General features: G+C 36.6%; 1 protein-coding gene across 1 annotated transcript in view; it reads left to right on the forward strand.

The window, feature by feature from the left end:
* The first annotated feature begins 4,139 nt into the window (after positions 1–4,139).
* Positions 4,140–24,082, forward strand: part of dpy19l1l (dpy-19-like 1, like (H. sapiens)) — a 28,706-nt gene continuing 8,763 nt past the window's right edge. The window contains 16 exon segments of the mRNA XM_054621073.1: positions 4,140–4,557; positions 4,560–4,601; positions 5,368–5,392; positions 5,479–5,566; positions 8,934–9,071; positions 9,693–9,813; positions 12,619–12,712; positions 12,878–12,935; positions 15,204–15,295; positions 16,435–16,534; positions 18,020–18,097; positions 21,096–21,182; positions 21,399–21,458; positions 21,840–21,920; positions 22,903–23,004; positions 23,388–23,459. Of these exon segments, the coding sequence (XP_054477048.1) occupies positions 4,383–4,557; positions 4,560–4,601; positions 5,368–5,392; positions 5,479–5,566; positions 8,934–9,071; positions 9,693–9,813; positions 12,619–12,712; positions 12,878–12,935; positions 15,204–15,295; positions 16,435–16,534; positions 18,020–18,097; positions 21,096–21,182; positions 21,399–21,458; positions 21,840–21,920; positions 22,903–23,004; positions 23,388–23,459 (1,413 nt within the window). The 5' untranslated portion in view covers positions 4,140–4,382.

The following is a 24,082-nucleotide window of genomic DNA, read 5'->3' on the forward strand; positions in this document are numbered from 1 at the left end:
TAATTTTTTCCCCCTCATGCTCCATCTTTGTCCTTCTCCAAGCTAAAGAAAAAAAGAGATCAACTCATCCTGATCTTCCTGCCTCTGTGGATAGATAACTATGGCACCCATGTCTCAGCTCACAGGAAGCTGCATCACTGCTTTGTCTGCTCAGCTGCCAGAATCCTATGAAAATACAATTGTCCTCCTTCCTTTCATTAGCCCGGGGCTCTGCAGAATCTCTTCAATACAAAGATGATGATAAGAAGGCTGCAGCTGCAGTGCGGCTGGCTGCTATCAACTAAAATGTGAATTTGTTGAAACAGAACAAAAAAGTAAAATAGCATTTTTTTAAATAAATAAAATAAGAAAATTGGAAAATGTGGGTGGGAAACCCATGTGACCCCTTTAAATAAAGATATCACCTTCATCTGATCGGCATCAGAGAAACAGAACCACTGTTGAGAGTGATGTAGTTTTAAAATATTGAATCGTGATTTTAGAGTGCAGATATATTGTGATCCTTTAGTGACATCTACTGGTTTTTAATGCTGGTGGAACTTGCATGACACATCTCAACTCCATAAATATAAATATTAATAGTCTAATAGTAATAATTTTCCTTCCCTGATTAATACATTTATTAAATATTAAATAATAAACCTCGAGAATTATTATTATTATTTTTTAAATGAATAAAATAACACCCCTCGGATTGTGTTTTTTGTTTTCCCTCAACGGAGCGCCTCGCTGCCCCCCAAAACCTTGGCTCTTCCCTGGTAAAAAATATTTTTAAATGTAGAATCTAATCTTTTAAAAAAAATGAAATTAGAAAAATTGTAGAATCTAACAACATTTCTTTTTTTTATTTATTTAAACAAAGAAATTAATAAATTACAAATTAGGAAAATTAGAAAAATGTAAATAAATATAAAAATAAAAATTGTTTTAACAGTTTAATAAACAGTTTGGTACCCCCCTGCTTGTTGTTGTCATGGTGACCACCAGAAGCCCCCTGAAAAAGTGTAGAATCTAACAACAATTTTTTTTTATTAAAACAAATATTTTAAAAAAAAGAACAACATTTAAAACATTTTTAAAAATTAGGAAAATTAGAAGAAAAATAAATAAATAAATAAATAAAATATAGAAATTAGAAAAAAAGAATTAGAATTTTTTTTTTTAAAGAAAATGAAAATAGAAAAAAAAAGTGTAGAATCTAACAACAAAATATATTTTTTCATTTAAACAAATATTTTTTAAAAATTAGAAATTAGGAAAATTAGAAGAAAAAATAAAGAAATAAAGAAATAAAATAAAGAAATTTGAAAAAGAAAAAAAATTGAAACAATTGAAAAATTAAAAAAGTGTAGAATCTAATTTAGAAGAAAATATAAATAACTAAATCTAGAAGTTAGAAAAAAAAATAGAAAAGAATGTTTTGAAAAAAATGTAATAGGTGTAGAATCTAACAACTATTTTTTTTTATGAAAACAAATATTTAAAAAAAAAAAACATTTAAAACATTTTTAAAAATTAGGAAAATTAGAAGAAAAAAATATAGAAATTAGATTTTTTTTTTTTTAGAAAAAATGTTTTGAAAGAAAATGAAATTAGAAAAGAGAATGTAGAATCTATTAACAAAAAATAATTTTTTTATTTAAACAAAAACTAAAAAAATTACAAATTAGGAAAATTAGAAAAATAAAAATAAAATTGTTTTAACAGTTTAATAAACAGTTTGGTACCCCTGCTTGTCGTTGTCATGGTGACCACCAGAAACCCCCTGTAGTGGCGGCAGCCGTCCAGCAGGGGGCGGAGCTCCACCAGACTTCCACAGTGAAGAGAGAGCGCCCTCTGCACACCTCGGCTCTCCCCTGGGGAAAACAAATATGAAATATGAAATATGAAATAATAAAAAAATAAAAATAAATAATAAACATTAAAAAAAATATGGATAAAATTAGAAAAAGTTAAATCTAACAACAAAAAATTAGAAAAAATAGAAAAATAACAAATAAAAAAAAAAAAAATTAGAAAAATTTAATAAGTGTAGAATCTAACAACAAAATATTTTTTTTAAAAATTAGAAATTAGGAAAATTAGAAGAAAAAATAAAATATAAAAAAAATAAAATATAGAAATTAGGAAAAAAATAGAAAAAATGTTTTGAAAAAAATTTAAAAAAGTGTAGAATCTATCAACATTTTTTTTATTTAAACAAATATTAAAAAAAAAAAAAAAAAATTAGGAAAATTAGTAGAAAAAATAAATAAAATATAGAAATTAGAAAATAAATAGAAAAAATGTTTTGAAAAAAAATAAAACAATGTAGAATCTAATCTTTTTATTTTATTTAAACAAATATTTGAAAAATTAAATAAATAAAAAACATTTAAAAAAATAAAAACATTAGAAATTAGGGAAAAAAATAGAAAAATGTTTTGATTTTTTTTTTGATTCAAACAAATATATATAAAAAATAAATTTAAAAAAAGTAGGAAAATTAGAAGTTTAAAAAAAAGGTTTGGTACCCCCGCTTCTTGTCGTTGTCATGGTGACCTCCAGAAGCCCCCTGCAGTGGCGGCAGCCGGCCAGCAGGGGGCGGAGCTCCACCAGACTTCCACAGTGAAGAGAGAGCGCCAGTGTGCAGCATCACTCAGGTAGTAAAAGGGGCAGATCCGAGGACCAGATACGAGCCACGGTGGAGCTGCTGAGCTCACACCCCTCGGGTTGTGTTGTTGTGTTCGCTGCCCTCTGCACACCTCGGCTCTGCCCTGGGGAAAATAAATATGAAATATGAAATAATAAAAAAAAATAATAAACATTAAAAAATATAAAAAATTAAAAAAGTAAAATCTAACAACAAAAAATTAGAAAAAATTAAAATAAAAAACAAAAATTAGAAAGAAAAAATAAAATAAAGAAATAAAAAAAGAAAAAAAAAAAAATAGAAAAATTAAAAAAAGTGTAGAATCTAACAAAGAAAATATTTTTAAATAACTAAAATCAGAAAATTAGAAAAAAAAACAAAAAAGAATGTTTTAAAAAAAATGTAATAGGTGTAAATTAACAAAAATGAAAACAAAATATTTAGAAAAAAAATTGAAAAATGTTTTGAAAACATTTTTAAAAATTAGAAAAATTAGAAGAAAAAAAAATAGAAATTAGAAATTTTTTTTTAGAAAAAAAAAAAATGTTTTGAAAGAAAATGAAATTAGAAAAGAGAATGTAGAATCTATTAACAAAAAATAATTTTTTTATTTAAACAAAAAATCTAAAAAAATTACAAATTAGGAAAATTAGAAAAATAAAAATAAAATTGTTTTAACAGTTTAATAAACAGTTTGGTACCCCTGCTTGTCGTTGTCATGGTGACCACCAGAAACCCCTGTAGTGGCGGCAGCCGTCCAGCAGGGGGCGGAGCTCCACCAGACTTCCACAGTGAAGAGAGAGCGCCCTCTGCACACCTCGGCTCTCCCACGGTGGGGAAAACAAATTATGAAATATGAAATATGAAATAATAAAAAAATAAAAATAAATAATAAACATTAAAAAAAATATGGATAAAATTAGAAAAAGTTAAATCTAACAACAAAAAATTAGAAAAAATAGAAAAATAACAAATAAAAAAAAAAATTAGAAAAATAATAAGTGTAGAATCTAACAACAAAATATTTTTTTTAAAAATTAGAAATTAGGAAAAATTAGAAGAAAAAATAAAAATAAAAAAAAATAAAATATAGAAATTAGGAAAAAAATAGAAAAAATGTTTTGAAAAAAATTAAAAAAAGTGTAGAATCTATCAACATTTTTTTTTTTTAAACAAATATTAAAAAAAAAAAAAAATTAGGAAAATTAGTAGAAAAAATAAATAAAATATAGAAATTAGAAAATAAATAGAAAAAATGTTTTGAAAAAAAAATAAAACAATTAGAATCTAATCTTTTTATTTTATTTAAACAAATATTTGAAAAATTAAATAAATAAAAAACATTTAAAAAAATAAAAACATTAGAAATTAGGGAAAAAAAAATAGAAAAAAACAAAAAATTGATTTTTTTTTTGATTCAAACAAATATATATAAAAAATAAATTTAAAAAAAGTAAAAAATTAAAAAAAAAAAAAACATTTGGTACCCTGCTTCTTGTCGTTGTCATGGTGACCTCCAGAAGCCCCCTGCAGTGGCGGCAGCCGGCCAGCAGGGGGCGGAGCTCCACCAGACTTCCACAGTGAAGAGAGAGCGCCAGTGTGCAGCATCACTCAGGTAGTAAAAGGGGCAGATCCGAGGACCAGATACGAGCCACGGTGGAGCTGCTGAGCTCACACCCCTCGGGTTGTGTTGTTGTGTTCGCTGCCCTCTGCACACCTCGGCTCTCCCCTGGGTTAAAACAAACACACCATGGTGGCGAAGAGCAGGAAGCAGCCCGGGAGGAGTCCGGGGCTGCGGGCGGACCGGGACCGGAGCCCGCTCGTTGCGGGGAAAAGTGTCGTTCGTCGGCCGGCGGGCAGGGAGGGCAAAGCCTCCAGCGGCTCCCACCAGAACGGGCTGTCGGGGCTCGGACACAAGCTGGGGCTGCCCCCTCCGCGGCGGGGAAGCTGGGGATCACGCTGCTGCTCGGTGAGTCCGGAGCGTTAGCACCGAGCTAGCCTAGCTGCGTGCTAACGGAGGCTAACGCTGAGCGGCGTCTGCGCATGCGCGGGATGAAGGAGTTCTGCCTGTGCAGCACACGTGTTGACAAAGTTTGAGCCAATGTTTATATGATTTCACGTTATGAATAGACACCTATATTGTTATGCATAAGTGTAGATATATATATATATAGTGTATATATAAGTGTGTATATATATATATCTGTATATATATATATATATAAGTATATATATATATATATATCTATATATATATATATATATGTATATATAAGTGTGTGTATATATATCTATAAGTGTAGATATATATATATCTATAAGTGTAGATATATATATCTATAAGTGTAGATATATATATAAGTGTATATATAAGTGTATATATATATATATATATATATGTAGATATATATATATATATATACTATATATCTATAAGTGTAGATATATATATATATATAGTGTGTTTATATAAGTGTGTATATCTATCTATAAATGTAGATATATATATATCTATAAGTGTGTGTATATATATATATATATATCTATAAGTGTAGATATATATATATATATATATATATACACACATATATATATATATATATATATATATATATATCTGTGTGTGTGTGTGTATATATATAGTGTGTATATAAGTGTGTATATCTATATGTATCTATAAATGTAGATATATATATCTATAAGTGTTATTCTCTCTCTCTCTCTCTCTCTCACAGCTGCTCTGACTGGGTTTCTCCACTGGTGAGCTGCACCATCAGCATGTTATTACACATTCATAACTGTCTGGATGCAAGCTTCACATATTTCTCCTTTATTGATTGATTTAGGCATCACCTCTCACAGCTGTTTGAGAATGACAGACACTTTTCACACTTGTCAAACCTGGAGAAGGAAATGGCTTTCCGGACCGAGATGGTAATCATCATATTGTTATTCTGTTATTTATTTATTAAGGATGCACTCATAACACTTTTTTTTAAAAGGTATTCCCTGAGGTGAGCCAGGACAGTTTGAGATATCTGCAATTGCACATATTGCCAAACATAAGATAAAAAAAGAAAGCATCCTGTGCAGGTGCTTTAAAAATTGCACAGTATCTGCAAAAGGTGAATGTAGGAATCTCTAGAATCTGCGCCCCACTGTGCATGTTGAGATGTTTCCGTCGGAGCAGCATGTCTTCCCGCTGAGCCCCGTTTATCAGCACTAGTGACGAGGGAATTTAAATCCTTAATTACAGACCCGTGTGTTCTCCATGGATCCGACCCCCCATGTCTTTGTTCCCCAAAGGCCTGCTCAACAAAGCTTTGCTCTGCACTCCCTAAGAGTAGCTGCTGTTATTGATTGGGCTGTATGAAATTGTATTTCATACAGCCCAATTCTATTGCGGTTTTCAAATTTGGCTTTGATTGTCTGCCGTCATATTTTATGACTTTATCTTTCACTTTATTATTTCACAGCAGCAGTCCGCCCAAAATCTTTCTCTCTGAACAAAATGTGATCCTCTTTCTGAATCATCTCTCATATTAGATCTACAGGGCCCCATTTGAAAGTTTGTTAGGACTTTGGTCACGCAGCGACAGACTCTTTCACATGCTATCAATAGCACCGAGGCCGGTAACACTTTTTTTTTAAAGGGGATGACACTTTTCCCTGAGATGAGCCAGGACAGTTTGAGATATAATGCAATTGCACATATTGCCAAACATGTTTGATACTATACTGTTTTCATTATCACTTAGATTTGCAATTATCTTTTAGATGTATCCACAAATTGCTTTGTCTGTAAAATATCCTAAATATTTAAAGAAACTATACAATCCCAGAGCCCTAGTGGACGTCTTCAAATTGTGTTTGTTCAATGTTTTGTTGGATCAACAGTCCAAAAACCCCCCAAAAGAAGCTTTACATTCTCACATTTGAGAAGCTGGAACCGTGAGATGATCAGCCTGACAAATGACTTAAATGATTAATTGATTATCAGAGCAGTTACGGAGCATTCCAGACCAATCCATTAATCAAACTAATGGACATACCTGTTAATACTAAGATGCGTTGCTTATTTGTTGCTTATTGAACAAAGAATGTATGCACAACTAAGTAACTAATGTATAAATATAATAGAAAAGTGAAGCAGAAGATAATCTGAGGCAGAAACAGTGATATGATGAGTTTATTCATAGTGTGACGGAGGATGGGCAGTGTCCACTTATCTACTTTTCCTTTGCATAAATATTTATTTCATATCATCTCAGCAAATTACAGTTTAGAACTAAAAGAACAGAAGGTCACAGGGTAATGGCACTGACAAAAAAAATGAATCTGCTACAATTTGATGAACAATTATTGTTTAAGTACAGGCAATTTGCTCTTCTGTGCATGTGATTGAAGATTTTATATTTTGGGGTTTTTGACTTTGGCAATTTTGGGACAGCTGCTTGGGCACTATTTCAAGAAAAGATAAGATAACATAAAACTTTATAAATCCTGAAGGAAATTCTTGTGCCAGAGTTTCATTAAAGATTACAACAGAAGAATAGCAAAAAAACTATAGAATACAAATAGAAACATATATGAAAAAATGGAATAAAATGATTAAGTTTGGCACATTCTATGGATAATAATCCAACAGGCCAATACAGACTCGTATAGCTGGATCGGGTATCGTGACAGCAGGCCGATATGGTGTTGGATACCATTATTTCAATAGCTTACAGTTAAGTACATTTATATCTATGTATTTATTTGTTATATTTTGTTTTACTAAGTTATGAAACAATGTTTTAGTTTCCTTTCATATAATAGAATGATCCCAGTCATTTTCACACAGCGAGGCATACAGCTTATTAGTTGACCGATTGTATGGGAATCGACACTCAGAGTTTGTACTGTGCTTTTTTTGTTATTCTCCAAACAAGGTGATGACTCAGCACTAGACTAATGACATCGACATTTCCAAACACTGTGTTTCTGTTTGGTAACCGTTGTGCAAAGTTGAAAGGAGGTGTACTCTGACCCGCAGCTCTGCCACAGTTTGTCAGGCGATCACAACAGGACAGCAGGCTTGAATTTGTCAGCAATACGGACTTCAGTTTATGTGAACGTGGAAGAAAAAAATTATAATTCAAGGCAGATTTATTATGTGACCACACTGACTCCATATCTTCTGCACAGTCAGACAAGAATAATTTTTCCTCCCACAACTTTATAAACAACGCTGAACTTGCCCTTCAAAACTGACATTTGTGATTCCAACAATATGCAAAACTCTGGCGCATTCCTTATTTCTGTCGCGCTTGCTCTCTGTCGTTTTCCATTTACTGTGTCATTTCATGTGGCATATGTTTGTGCGTCACCGTTGCTGTTATTGTGAAAAAGTCTCTGCTATCCGACATGCAGAGCGGGCTTCGTGCCCTTTCGATAGGTGACAGTGAAGGTGAGAATTTTTATCATATGCAAACAGAACACTTCTCTTTCCTCACCCCTGCTGTGTGACACCAAATGGGCTGTGAACTGTTGCCATCTGCTCAGCCGGTGTGACTGGTTCTGGTTTCTTCTGTCTGAGTTGTAATGTTGTGGAGTTATAATTATTGTCTAACTGCTGTCTCTCTCTATCACTTTGTTCTCTCTCTTGTAATGGAAAATGATATTAGTGTATGTTGGAAGTATATAGTGTAAAGGTTTTGAATGAAATGTACTATGATGTGAAGATTTTACTCTAAAGGTCGAGAACCTTGTCTCTCTGTATGATAGTATTACACTGTCATTCATACTCCCACCTCTGTCCTTCCTCCTCACCTGATCTTCATTCCCACCTTTTGGTCTTCTTCCTTCTCCTAGACATTCATGCACCCCTTATGTTCTTCATACCCCCCTCCATTACACATTCATTGTCAGGAGATGCTAACTCAGAACTGAGCCTGGCCACCCCGGCTCCCATATATACAGGGGTGAGCAGCCGTACTCGGGGGTTCAGTGCTTGGCAGGCTCCCTGTGAACCGCTGTCTCTTTCTTGCAAGAAATAAAACTGCCTCAAGGACATTTGATCATTATTTCAAGGCTCATTGAGACTCAGCTCGGAACATAGATAGTATTAGTATAAATTGTGTATTAGTATAGTAAATTGTATTGGAATTTCCACCACACTCTCTTTAGGCGTTTCCTTTTTTCTTTGTCTTTTCTCTGGCACTCTGTCTTGATGTTTATCTTTCTGACTTCCTCTTCATTTAGATATATTTTCTGTATGCGTTGAAGTTCATTTGTATATATCTTCTGTTGGTTCCAGGGTCTGTACTATTCCTACTACAAGACCATTATTGATGCGCCAACTTTCCTGGACGGCCTCCACATGGTCATGAACGATCGGCTGACAGAGTACCCTCTGGTCATTAACACGCTGAAGAGATTCAATCTCTATCCAGAGGTAATGCTCATTTTTGTGCATGCTATTCGTAGGATTTGTTGTACAGTTACCTGTCTCAGGGGCAAATTCACAAAAGGATTACTCGGCTTTTGCGGCCGCTAAAACCTGCACAAATAAGATAAAAAGAAAGCCTCCTGTGCGGGTGCTTTAAAAATTGCACAGTATCTGCAAAAGGTGAATGTAGGAATCTCTAAAAAGGATAGTTTATTCCTGCAGCTTTGCAGGAATAAACTATCCTTTACAACATTTTATGATAAGTCAAGTTTAATGTCTGAAGTGAATTTGTGGGATATCGTTAAATCTTAAGAGATTTAGTGCTGTCTTGAATATAATGTAATCGGGCTGCTTAATAAGACGACACCAGAATGAACTTTTACCAGTTTTAATTTCCTGCTTTCTCTAAAGCTAGTTCAATTGTATTAGGGACTAAACAATTTACTCGTTTAAACAAAACAGTGCAGAAGAGATCAACACTCACTGTGAAAGTTATGAGGTTCTACAGGACTACAGAGGGAACGCTGTGTGTCCGTCCTCCCCCAGAGATAACAGGACAGAAAGGCCTTTTCAAACTTGTTGTTTAAACAGGCTTTGCACTGATTCTCATCCGTCTCTGCTCCGCAGGTGGTCCTGGCCAGCTGGTACCGGATGTACACCGGTGTAATGGGGTACTTAGGGATTCCCACTAAGATGTGCTGGTCCATCAACAGAGGAGAGGGACTCACTCCTGTGGACAGCTGTGAAGGTACAGACTGTCGCCTGGGAGCTGCAGCCTGATCTGCAAATATGCTCGTTTGTACAAACACACACACACAGGCAGCAGGTTGAATGATGACTACATCACACAGGCAGATAGTTTCACGGTTACGACCTGGAGCTACGCTGACATTAAAAACACTCACACAGTCTCGCGCTGACTTGATGACTCATTTCTGCCCAGACTTTGATGATTTTCTTCACCCGTGGACAGAAGCAGTCAAAACAGCCTCACGGGGAGTTGGCAGTTAAGAGAAAATGTATAAATTATACAGAAGGAATTGATCAAACAAAACAACAACGAAAATGATCTTTACTGGTCGATATTGATCATCAGCAATCGGTATCTGCAATAAGAAATGTGATTGGCATCTCTAAACATTTATATTTGTTCCCTATTTAATCATGCTGATCTGATCATTAACTCAAAACCGTGATTTGATCCGAACCATGTTTTTTTGTGATCCATTGCACCCCTACTGTTATGTTGCCAGATATTCAATTGAGACTCAATGAAGTCACTTGCCCAGTTAAGAATAAGTGTAGTTCTAAAAAGTTCAACAAATTCTTTAATAAATGACTTTAAATCACATTAGACAAAGAAAAGCAGAAAAACGGTTGCCGAATTACGATCCAGTAATCTGTTAATCCACTAATTATTTCAGCACTATTATCATTAAAAAGAGGAAAAAGAAAAGTGAGATTTACTGAGCAAGGCTCACAAAATCAGGAATATCAGGAAAAGGTACAGCATTAAGGATGGCAGCAAAATAAATTGGCAAAATAACAGGTAGAACACAGCAAGAGGACCATTAGTATTGTTATAGTAGCCCTGAAGGAAAGAAAAATGCTTTTAACCTATTACCCACAAATCATTTTCTGATATTTGTTTGCGGGGAACATTTCCGAGAAGAGTAAATCTGCTGACGGTAAACAAGCTGTTGTCAGCTTTCCCTTTTGTGGAGCTGCAATCTGTGTGTTTCCGTCAGTCTCATTAGCGGAGCGAGGAACCCCCGGGTCGACTAACGCGGTGTGCTTTCACTGTGTTTACACAAACCTGAAACAAGCTGCCTCGCATAAGATCGAGCAGTCAGAAAGTGAGAACATTTCCTGCAACTATCAGCCGCTACATTAATTTTGTGAGACGCAGAAAGGACACATTTTTTTCTACACTTTCATACCAAGCTGCTGATGGAACAAGCTCTCAGTAACGTCAACACACTTCCAAGTGCCTTGTTAGTCTTTGCAGCCTTGTCGATCTGTTCTGCATACGTGCTAATTTAGTGAGGCGAGGTCAATTTCTGTCCACATACTTTCTCTCTGAGTACTAATTGAGGAAGTTTCTGGACCAAAAAGGGAATATATTGTTATTCAGTGTAATATATTCTTGCGTAAACTGGTTTTAATTTGGTCAACACACTGACTGGTCAAAGGGAAGTGCTCTGTTCGTTCCCCAGATCTCAAATATGCCACATTCTCATACAAGTTTCAGTTCAGCTTTTGTGTAATTCAATTCCGAGATATATGTGATCGTTATAGACAATAGGTTAACAGAAATTGTTATCTATCCTGGTCTGTAAAAACAACATTGAACCTCAGAATCTCCTTATCTTTATCAGTATATATCTTTAACCATTTTTACCTTTTATTTGAAAGATAGTAGAGAGGTAACTGTGGCAAGAGAGAAGGGGAGGGATTGCTTTAAAGAGAGGTCCGCAGTTGGAGACTTTATGATCACAGTCTATGGATTGTGTTTAACCACCAAACCACAACTCTTTCTCTGTGATATGAAATCTCAAATGAAATAGCTAAAAATAAAAACGCAGACATCCTGCAGCAGGGGATCGTCCGGGATTGTGGCAGAGCACTGTGAATTTATTACCTTGGCTGAGAGCTCTGCAGAGACGCTACCTGTTTCATGGGCTATTTTTTGCATCAAGACTTTTTTACAGAAAACTGAATAAAGGCACAGGTCTTATGAACATAACATATCCTCTCTTTTGCATTGGTTAGAATAGTCTTTTACTGTGGAATTACTTGTATAATCCATAAAATATTAGAACATTTTGTTGAAATTTGTATTTGGATAGGACACGGTAGAGAGGTAACAGGAAAATAAGGAAGGGGACAGGGACGATTAGAGCCAGCGAATGCTTGGCATTTTGGTTGATAAATGGCATAAACGCTTAAAATTCATATCAAGTAATGTTCCAAAACCATGTTTTTTCTTCCCTATACAGATTCTAATACTTTAACTTGCTTCTCGGCCGATACGACTATCGATCCAATACCGGAGCGTTAAAAACAAACAGCTCTGGCTAATGTTACACTCTCCTTTAGCACCTGCCCAATCTGCACTGCACATGTGCAACTATCAACAGAGACGAAAGAGAAGCGATAAGACTCAATCCTTTGCTACTTCCACCATCAAAATTCAGATGCAGATTCATTGCGTTTTTTCCAGAGTTGATGATGGAAGTAGCTACCGAGTGAGCCATCCCGCTTCTCTCTCATCTCTGTTGAGAGTTGCAGTAGAGATCGTTCAGGGTGTACGGCTGGTTTAGCGAGTGACACCTAGCGAGTGACACTTGTTTAAATGACCGTGTAAATGATATAATGTGATGTTGGATCGGTGCATCTGAGGCATTTTCCGATACTACAAGTAATTATTTGGCTCATTGACTAATCAATTGTTCAATAGAAGCACTGGTTTCTGTCTCATCAGTAATCATTCAGCTCTAAAAAACACATTTTCTGTTTACCTTCTGAATGTGTGTGTTGTTGTGCACATCAGGGATGGGCGACCCGGCGTACTTCTACGTGACCTTTGTGTTCCTGCTGAACGGTGCGATGATGAGCCTTTTCTTCATCTACGGTGCCTATCTCAGGTAACTCCTCTTACCTGCCATTTATTTTATGCTCCATGTCACAGCACAGCTGTCAGACCCTGACAGAATACAGTTTTGTGTTTCTGTGATACCAGAGGTGGAGGATGACCTTTTCTAAATCGTTTGCTCTTTACTCCTTTTCATTTCCATTTTGTTCCTGTCCAGTGGCAGTAGACTGGGCGGCATTGTTACCACGATGTGTTTTTTCTTCAATCACGGAGAGGTGAGTGCACCGCCTTTACTCTCCAGGAGAGATAAATGTTTGTTGCTTCCCACTATAATTCTGTGCAATCAGTAGGGATGGGGGAAAAAAACGATTCAGTTACGAATCGCAATTCTTCTGTGTGACGATTTTTAAATCGCCACACGGCCTCCCAAATCGATATTTTGTCTGTAGCCTACTTTTAATTATTTTATTCAAGGCGGAAAAAAACGTTGCCGCTTATAATGCTACAGATGGCGCAATGCAATCTATTCGTTCATGATTTCCTTCCGGCTAGAAGCGCAGCTTCACACGTAGTAGCTAGGTAGGAATACAAAGGCTAACATGTTGGACAGCAAACATGTCAGACGTTAGTCCCGAGATTCCTGCTGCACCTCAACAGTTTAAATCGCACGTCTGGAAGAACTTTGGCTTTCATAATTTACGAGGAAAAAATGAGTTAGACATGAGCAATGCTGTCTGCAAACTATGCCACGGAAAGATAAAGTATTGTGGTAATACGACCAACATACGTGCCCATATCACTCGACACCATCCTGAGTTATCAGACAAAACGGCGGAGGAAACTTTATTTCAATATAAACTTTATTTCAAAGTTTATATTTTAAGTAAACTTTTATTCATTCCATTTAATTTACCTTTTATTTATTGTTTAAAAGTAGCCTAAGTGGCATACATTTCTTAATCTGTCAGTTTGTGTGCAGTTGACAAGGGGCTGTACAATAATAGGGCACATTTTTATTTATTTTCTCTATTGGCTGCCCTGCAGTCATTAAGTTAATGTTAAGATTTAGGAATTGAAATAAAACTTGGAAAGCTCTAAGTGAATTTGACTGTGTTGTATTTGAAGGTATGATTCAACTGTTTTCCATGGTCCAGTGTCTTAAAAAAAAGAACCAAAAGAAATCGTAATATCGAATCACAATACTTACAGAATCGCAATACCCACAGAATCGCAATACATATCGAATCGCCACCTAAGTATCGTGATAGTATCGTATCGGGAGGTCCCTGCTGATTCCCGTCCCTAGCAATCAGTCTCTCTGGTTTCTGAAATGGGTAAAACTCCAAATGAAAAAGCGTTTAGAAAAGCAGAGGGACTTATTTCAGTGTCAGTTTCAGCTGGAGCTCAAAGCTGAGTTCCTCCTCCCACCTTATTCTCTCCAGTTTCCTCCAGAACAAATAGCAGGTTTTTTTCAGATCAATATGCCCACATTTCAATCACACACACACACACACACACACACACACACACACACACACACACACACACACACACACACACACACACACACACACACACACTAGCAGGTGATGCTCCCCTCTTTCCAGTCTTTTCTTTTGGTGGTAGATTTCAGGAGCATCTGTGATTTTCACCCATTTTTTTTTTTTAGTTCTTCATAGTTCTCTCCTGTAACTTGATTGGATGCTGTCGGATCGGTTCAAACAAAGTGGATCTGGGAAACTAAGCGTTGAGATGTTACGTTAGTTGATTAAAGAAATGGGATTGATTTGTGGCAGACTTTTTAAATAAAAGTGAACAAAAGAAAATAGGGATGTCCAAATCAAGTTGTTTTGGCCCTGATCCGAGTCCTTTGATACAGAGTGTCTGTCCATACAGAGTAAAGTCGGACTCTTATATTTACCTAAATGACACAGCTGGCCATGGAAACACTCAAGCGGAAAATGAGATCAGATAAAACTTAATTAATTCTGTGTGCCAAAGACGCTCAGTATACATAATAAAACGACTTAGCCGCAGATATGCAGTGTTGATTTAATATGCATCTGGCACATTAAAATAACAGCTGTAGGCCGCTAAATTTGGTGCACATTATTTTTTACGAGCCCACTTGATTTTAATTACTGAAGATCCTGGTTCAAATCCATTAAGCTTATGGGGTTGACTTATTGATATTTTAATAAAAGTGTGAGAATGTGATGTGATCTGTTAAGTCGTTTCATTAGGGAAGACTCTGTTGGAGTTAAAACAAGGAAAAGTTCAGCTTGTGGTTGTACAGAAACTATCTTTGGTTGAGAACAGAGACCAGCTTGCAGAGAGTACACAAACCCATTTACCTCATGTTTTAATACATGATTAAATCACTGTGGTTATTTTTAAGCTGCAGAGGAAGGAAATGCCTCACTAAATTTTTTCTTTTTCTTTTAAAGATAGTTGCTAAGTGATTCCATCCACTGTGATGTGTTGATTAGCTTTTTAATGTGCATGTTTTTTTTGTGTGTGTGTGTCTTTGTGGATGTTGTCAGAGCACTCGTGTGATGTGGACTCCGCCCCTGAGGGAGAGCTTCGCCTACCCGTTCTTAGTCCTGCAGATGCTCCTTCTCACCTACATCCTACGGTAAACTCACCACCAGCAGCTCCGTCTTAACATCACAGTGGTTCACATTATTCTCCAGCAAATTCTCCATAAGACATGTAGAAGAGTGGAAGTCATTTTAATTTCTTCAAGTTGTATACATGCAGGATAACCACCTCTCCACCCGTCTTCATCTCAAATAAGGTGCTGGAAGAATCAAAAAGCTCAAACTGATAGAATAGATATCCGCACACTTGAATCTATGCAGAGTACACTTTATTTTTAAGCTTCATCAGAGCAAACATGGTTCAGCTGGAATGGCAGGTGCAGAAACAAACAAACAAACATTCCAATCACTGTATGAACACCTGTGCACGCCCAGGTGGTGGAGGTTAGGTCGTTAAAGTGCTGAGTGTAGTACCGAGAGGCTTACAAGTGGATTCCACACTTGCACAACAAGTGTGCGGATATCTAACCTATTCTAAAATCTCAAAAAGTATTGATTGTTACTGCTGTATAATTACCAGACCAGTAGGTGCACATACAGTGCTCATTGCCAGTAGTGTCATCACGCTCCCCCATGTGATCATCTCATTAAACATGCAGCTTTTTAAACTTTTAATGGAACACGGTGGAACATGTGCACAGCGCACTAGTTTGGTATTCATTCACCAAATCTGATTGTATCTCGGTGCATGAGATCTTTGTTGGGAGAATAACATGGATTGGAATTCTCTTCACTTGAACATCCTGTTGAATATGCAAAACAACAGAAGTAACACTTGATCAAACTGCTGCTTCTTTGACATGTTACAGTGATACAGGCCCTGTGTGTTGTAATTACTGGGGTGAGGCAGAGCTGGCTCACCCCTGTTGTCTACTAAACGGTGCACTGAAGCATGCTGAGCCAATGTTCTTGTCAGGCAGACTAGTAATCTTCTCATTGCACATCAACTAGTGGACGCCACCTCCTGTTATGCGAGTGCAGTCAGTAAACTGTGACTTCTTCTACCAGCAGCGGTAAAAGGAGAATGAACTCTGGCGTGTAATATTTCTGAGGCAGGCTCAGGACAAAAGTGGGGCTTTGTAGCGGACTGGGAGTGAAACTGAATGTGCCGTCTTAATGCATCTTCTCTTATCTCCTCCACACCGCTATATTTCTTTCTCTCGCCTCTCTCCAGGACACGGAACCCGAGCAGGACAGCCATGGTCACCCTGGGCGTCTCCAATTTGTGCTTTATGCTGCCTTGGCAGTTCGCCCAGTTTGTGCTGCTCACTCAGGTAAACGGAGAGCGAGAGAGACATCGGGAGAGAGTGTGTGTGGGAGGAAAGCAGAAGGGGCAGGGAGATTAGGGAGAAAATAGAGACTCAGAGAGAGCAGAGGACTCTGGCAAGGAAGGTGGCTGGATTGTAGAAGTTTGCCAGGATGGAAAAAAAGAAACAAAAGAGGCAAGACTGGAAAAAAGGAGATTATGATATTCCAAGAATGCACCCATTTACATCTTCATTTCATAAACCTCTCATGACAAACAGTAGGAAAATATGCATATGAAATCCTAAGAGTAGAATAGTTGAGACTGTGGAGAAGGACAGATGCTCTCAGAGACGAGCAAGTCAAAAACAGGAACGGTAGTTTACAGAGTGTAGGCTGGCAGACAGGAGATGGAGTTTGAACTGTGACACCACAACCATCGGGTCACCGCTGAGAGCGTCTGTGCTCGGCAGCAGCTCAGCCCACGCTGTTGGATTCAGGGCGCCGCTGATTCCAACACCAGACGAGTTATTTCACAGCTATTTCATTGTTTTGCACTTGTAAGCTGCTAATTAAGTTAGTTAATTATCACTACTAGTGAAATAAATACTGAGTGTCCCCGCACTGCTCACCCCACAGTCTGCAAGAAGGGAGAATAAATATATTCTCATATGGCTTTTAAACCATATTAGAATCACACAATCAGTGGCATTATTACACTCTCCTGTTTGGTGATATTACTCTCTAGTATTCTGATACCTCTAATCACTATCATTATTACATACCCGTATATAAAACTAGAATAATTAGAGACTTTCGCCCTATTTGATAATGAAGAAATCTGAAACGATTGCATGAAAGTCTATGGAGCAGAGTCGGGTAGTTCTCAGACTCGGAGCTGGCTGATGCTACGTTATGATTGGCGAGTCTTTGTTTGAGGGGCGGGACTTAGCAAAGAGTTAATTTTTAATTTATGCCGTTCCAAAACAGCATTATTGACATGCACTTCAAATGTGTACTTTGGCTGTTTAGTATATATTTAGAGCTGAAGGGAATTCAATGTGCATAACATGAACACATAAAGAGACAATAAGACAAGATATAAAAGAAACACATGGCAATCTAAAAAGACGCTTATAATGTACTCCTTGTTTTTAGATTAGTTTGAATTACGAAAGTTGTTCCTTACCTACCTATCATAACACTGTTTTCTATGGGGATTAAGTAAGTGCTGTGTGTATCTGTCAGTCTGTAAGGATCGGTATTTAAAGAAGAATAGTTTAAATGTCACTTTCAGGTCCTCTTTTAGAAATGATGGTGTGGTTATGAATGTGGGATCTCAAAACTGAAAATATGCAGGAAGTGTCTTGTTAGGTGTAGCTTTTGTGTCAGCTGTATCATCTGTGCCTGACTCCAGATATCAAAAGATTGAAACAGATCGTTCCTATGTTAATTATTTGCATGTTTCCTGGAGTTTATTTTTATAAAAATATATTTATTTTCCTTTTGTCTAGGTGGCTTCTCTGTTTGCTTCTTACATCCTGGGTTACCTCGCCGCCGCCAAGATGCAATCCATCCTCGTCACTCATATGGTACAGTAGATAACCAACCAATCAATCCACCAGAGTGTTGTGAGAGTTTATGTTTCCTAACCTGATATGTTTACTATTGGGTTGCTTGGTTTTATTCAACAGTGAAAATAATGTTTTAAAAAATGCATAAATGAAAGATGCAATTAACCAGATTGTGCAGGTGAGACAAAAAAAACAGAGAGAAAGGACCCAAAAAGAGACAAAATGTTTACCTCAGGAGAGGGTTTTAGGTGTTTCGCTGAGCTGTTTCTGAATATTTTGGTGTATCACAAATGTGCATTAGCTTTCACTGAGTGTGAGGATTGTGTGTTGTGCCCAACATAAGTGAAAGTCTTTTCCAGCCGCTGTCCCCTGAGCCGTAATGTGCTCTGCCTCGCTTCTCCTTATCTCGCTCAGCTCCTCGGCCGGAAGAATTTTATGAGCCGCGAGGACAACACCAGCCGAGGCAGGGATGACTTTCTTCAGCATTAACGATTCCTCTGAGCGCGTGTACACGACTGCCCCTTTTTTTTAAAGCGTGAAATAGGGAGGATGTGTTTGCAACTTCTCCCTGCCAAGGACAAAAGTATATCTGTTGATGTGTAAGGATGTTTGTTATCGTGTGTGTGTGTGTTATTCGAGCCGTTCGTCCCGTTCCTCCACATTCTTTCTCCCTAATCCGCTCAGCATGCCAGGCCGTTAGCCAGGCCCTGTGTGCTCCACAGATAAGGAGAACGGCCTTTGTGGTAAGATGGTGGAGATTTGTGTCAGAGGAAGGCATATGCCTCTGCATAATTTAGAGAGCTTGGAAACGGTGACTTTGGCTTTGTGTATGTGTGTGTGTGTTGTGTTGAAGAAAAGTAATACAGGCACAAAACCATGCACGTGTGTCCTCAATGTGACTTACAGCGTTGTCACATTGAGGCTGAGCAGTGGCACTTGTTACGAGGCTTACAAACGTGTAGGACTGCAACTAGATAATGCCTACATTATCAACTAATCTGTCTGTTATTAAGATTGGAGAATAACAGAAGACAGACTTAATTGTCATTCTCCTATATACAGTGTAGAGGTCAAAAGTTCTGCTTCCAAACTCCCCGCTGCAAAGCAAATATAATGAAACATAAAGGTGCAACAACAAGATGCATGATGACGTTTAAACGTATTGTGCGATTACAGAACAATAGGTGCGTATATGATTAATTGAGTGTTTAGGCAACCTGATGGTGGTTAGCAAGTCGCTGGTTTGATTCTCGGCTCACCAGACTGTTTGCTCGATATCACTCACCTACTCCCAAGTTGATGCTTTTGAATTGATCCAAAACTCACAAAATATTCCATTTAATATTGCAAAAAAAAGAGAGAAAAACAGCAAGTTCAGACATTTCTGAAGCTGGAATTAGAAATATTTTATATTTTAGTTTGAAAGATAAACAATCTGTCTTTTTTTTGTACAAAAATATCAAACTAAATTTTGATTCAGAAATTTTATCTGCGTAAAATTGATAATAAATAAACTGTTTTTTACCAAAAGTGCCAAAAATCCACAGCTTGTAGCTTCTTAAATGTGAACATTTGCAGGTTTTCGTATGCCTTTATGATGGTAACCTGTTACTTTTTAAACAAGCAGTTTGTATATGAGGCTGTTATATACTAACAAAAAAATAAGCAAATTCATAAATAAAAGATTTTTGCATCCCTAATCAATTATTACCCCCCTCTTGCTGTAGAGAAAGGGAAGATACAGCGGGTAAAATAAGTATTGAACACGTCACCATTTTTCATTTTCCATGCCTTTTTGCAACTCCCTTTCTTGATGTGTTCAATACTTTTTCCCTGTGTCATTCCATTTTATTACACAAAACTTAATTTCTGAACTTATTTGTTTGGTTTTCTTTGTATGTATGGATTACTTGGGTTGTTACCGACATCTGGTGAACATTTCATGTCAATAGCACCTTTAGAAATGTATTTACTGAGAAAAATGGTGACGTGTTCAATACTTATTTTACCCGCTGTATATGTGAATATGGAGTGTTTTCATGAGGCCACTGGAAACCTACAGAAGCTGTTAAACCTCTGACATTATTATTATAATTACACCATCTGATCATGTACATGGGGGATTGATATTTTTCCCCTGAAAATTCATTTTCTGTCCCGGGAGCAGAATCAAACCGTCCCAGGAATCACCGGGCCTTTACTGTTTTTAAAGTATGAAAAGAACATCTGAAGTCAAAATGCACTGGTCAATTTCTAGCTAGATTTAAGGAGAAATATGAATAATCCTATGAGTTCCCAACATGAGCGCTTCAGTGTATTATATGGTGGTATAAAAATGTATTCAGGCATAGGGTGCAATTTATGTTAATAATCAACAATAGAATGAACATAAGATAAACTTTTAATGCAGCTTAAACTTTACTACAGCTGCAAGAAATATAAAAATGCCAAGTTCTGTGCATTTTACAAGTTTTTATCGTATAAACAAACAAAATTCGTTAAAGCAAGTCATTTGGCGTTTTTAAATTTCTATTGCGCTGAGACATATTTTCATAATCTGTTAGTTGAGTCATCATCATGATTGTTAAATTTTGTAATAAGTATTATAATTATATTCATTTTATTTATATTCTTTATTTGGAATTATATTTTATTTATTTATTTTATATTAAGTATTTCAACACAAAAGCTTGTTAAAAAGACCTCGTGTCGTTAGCTTAATTTAGATGGTAGAGCCTACAGTAGATTAATTTGCTGGCTAAAGGAAAGTTACCAGTTTGCTGTTCAGTTGTGCTTCCCTGCCCATTCTCAGAATTGCATCTACGCCGGATTACGTATATTTGTACGTATAAGCCTATTAGGTTTACCCCTAGAATGTAATATTATATTTTTCCCAATATTATATTTTTCTTTTAAATTGGAAATATTCTGGATTTGTATTCCCAAGGATCCCGTTTCCCGGGGGATTTATCCCTAATTAATGACACCTCCTCTCCCACATGTTTTCATCCTTCAGATAACTCTCGCCGTCTGCTTTGTCCTGATGTTTGGAAACTCCATGCTGCTCACGTCCTTCTACGCCTCCTCGCTCGTCTCCATCTGGGTGAGTTGGATCTTTAGAGTCCGATAATCTGCATGTACAACCGTTGAATGTTCTGAGATATTTTGGGTCAGTCAAGATAAGTTTAAATTGATCAATGGTCTAAAACGAGTAAATGGCATTGCAGATGGAAATACAAAATCATTGTTGATATAATATGTATGGTTATAAATGTGGATTCATGTTTTGAATCATTTTTTGGTGAAATCTTTTTTTCAGGCAATCGTTGCATTGAGGGATCGATTTGCTCAAGTCTTCAAACCTGGCGTCGTCATCTGGGTATTTTGAAGATACTTCTTTTTCTTTGCACATTGCACATTATTTTTGCCTTTTCATTATGGCAGAAATAACCAATTGTGGCTAAAAAGCAGGCATATTTAAATATTTGAATTCAGTATTGTCTCGTATTTGAAAATCTCAAAATAAACATGCTATTGATTATGCAGCATTAACTTTGGATTAGTTAGTTTGTTTATCATTTAGATGAACAAGAATTAAGCTAAAAGTAGTAAAATATTGGAAATGGCTGTTTTTTTTTAACCATGATGTTCAGTCATCAGCTTACCTGGCTTGCTCCCAACTCCCCAGCACCTTGAGGTTTTTATTACAGGTTCCTGTCTCAGTTGTGAGTGTGAGTCCATCTCTTCTCTCTCTCTTCAGGTCATGCAGGTTTTGGCTTGGGTCGGCTCCACAGTTCTGCTCAAATTCATGCTGTCCACTCTCCTTTGTGCCTCGGATGATGTAAGCCACAGCAACTTTAACTCGAGAAATTCATATGTCTGGAAAAACTGCTTATATTCAGTTTGTACTATGTTTACGGAAGATTAAATTCCTGATATGATAATGTTCAAATGTTTTACTACACATCAAAAGGAATGACTTAAAAGGGTTTCCATGATCCTAGAAGGAGAGTTTTTTTGGAATGAAGCTTGGAATGAATATTCTTTCTAAGACATCATGGAGAATTTTCGATTGTTATTCTGATTGTATAAAGGTTTTTTTATGGTGCTGTTAGATTGCTGCTCCAATGCCCAGTTAATACAGGTGCAGCAGTTGAAAGAGCAAATTGTTTTCTTAACCAAAATTTGGTTTTTGAAAGGCTAGACGGCAACAGATAATATGGATTGAAGCAGAGTATTTTAATAGATAAAAACATTTTTGTGGATTTTGTACGAAATACCATCTTTATAAAATTTTGGCTTTGAGACTTTACAACACTCTGGAGATATTGGAAATGTTTTTCATCACACGAGTTATTCTTAGCATCCACCATGTTCTATATATATCATAATAGTAATAATATTAATGTAGGCTGATCTTCATCTGCAACTGTGCAGGAATACTAGTTTATAACGGGATGAATAGACTGCAGCATTCAAATGACAATTTTGAGTTAAAATGTCAACATTTTGAATGAAGCTTTGAACTAAATGTATAATTAATAAATAAATAAATGTTTAATATTTGCACAAAAAAACTTGAAACGTGAAAAAGAAGTTGTGGATCAATTCATACAAATTTGCAACAATACACACTACTCAACAGACACTGTGTTAGTTATTATTATATCTTTGTGAAGCTAACAACCTAATTAACTGTCATATTGTTTAATGCCACCGTCAGAAAAAGTCATACATTTAAAAGTCAGGAGTTAGAGGATTTTTAAAAAATACGAAATGTAATAAAAATATATAGTTATTTTGTTTTGTTTTGTCTTCTCCAGGCTCACATCAGTGGACTGATCAAGTCTAAGTTCACGAGCTACAAGGACTTCCACACTCTGATGTACACTTGTGCTGCAGAATTTGACTTCATGGAGTTGGAGGTAAAGTCTGTTTTTACCAAAAATCCAGCTCTCGATCAGAGTCACCTTTTTTCATCCTTGTAACATTGTGTGCTGCAGCGTTCACTGATAAAATGTAAGTCTCTGGTGGTTTGGTGTGAAAACCATTTCATTTTATCTGGGAAAGAAAGCCTGCTGTTTTGCATCTAAGTGGGTTTTTTTCTCGGTGCAGAGGGAGACAGATCTGTGCTCTGAATTTAACGGGGAATAGAAACCTGACAGCAGAACCGGTTTTGATTTGAGTTTTTTGCCACACAGCGGCATGCTTTCATGTTTGTGTTTGCATGTTGTTATGATGCATACCTGTGGGTAGAGTACAGTGTTCATTACCTTACTCTGTGTCTCTCTCTCTCTCTCTCCCTTAGACCCCTTTACGTTACCTCAGGACGTTGCTGCTGCCCATCAACATGCTGGTGGTTGCTCTCATCGCTGGGAGGGTAAGTTCACTTCTAGAGCTCAGACCAGACCTCAGACAAACACTTTGGTTTGTTTTCAAAGCAGCAGAACAAATCGAACCACCAGAAAGACATCTTAACTACACAAAGTCTGTAAGAAAAAGAATGAAGAGGACATAAAGGATTTGTGTGTGATTAAAGATCCCCTTTTTTAAGCATGAAGGGATTTTCTTTTATTGGCAATTTTTTTTTTTTTATGAACAGAGATGACTTTTTAGGGGTTTAATAAATCTCAGGAGAGGAACTGTAGATTATTTAGCTTTAATAAAATAACTCAAGGCCTCCTTTCCAGCTTTTTCCAGAGCCACATCTCATTGTCTTTCACTGCACACATTCAGTAATTAATCTGCATTCAAACATGGAAATACACAAACAGTAGACAAACAACACATCTTGGAGTGAATAAAATGCATCCGAAAATAACAATAATATATGTGAATAACACCCACCTCCTTTTTCACAAATGAATATTGTTCTGTGTAGCCGGTAAGATAAACTGAGAGTGTCAGGGCTGCAGTGTGAAGCCTCCCATCCCACCTTTTCAGAACCAAACAGCAGGCAGTCAAACGTGAGGTGAGACGCAGCAGGTAGACTAAGCTGGGAGT

Source organism: Anoplopoma fimbria, chromosome 20 (assembly GCF_027596085.1).
Source record: "Anoplopoma fimbria isolate UVic2021 breed Golden Eagle Sablefish chromosome 20, Afim_UVic_2022, whole genome shotgun sequence".
NCBI classification, from domain to species: Eukaryota; Metazoa; Chordata; class Actinopteri; order Perciformes; family Anoplopomatidae; genus Anoplopoma; species Anoplopoma fimbria.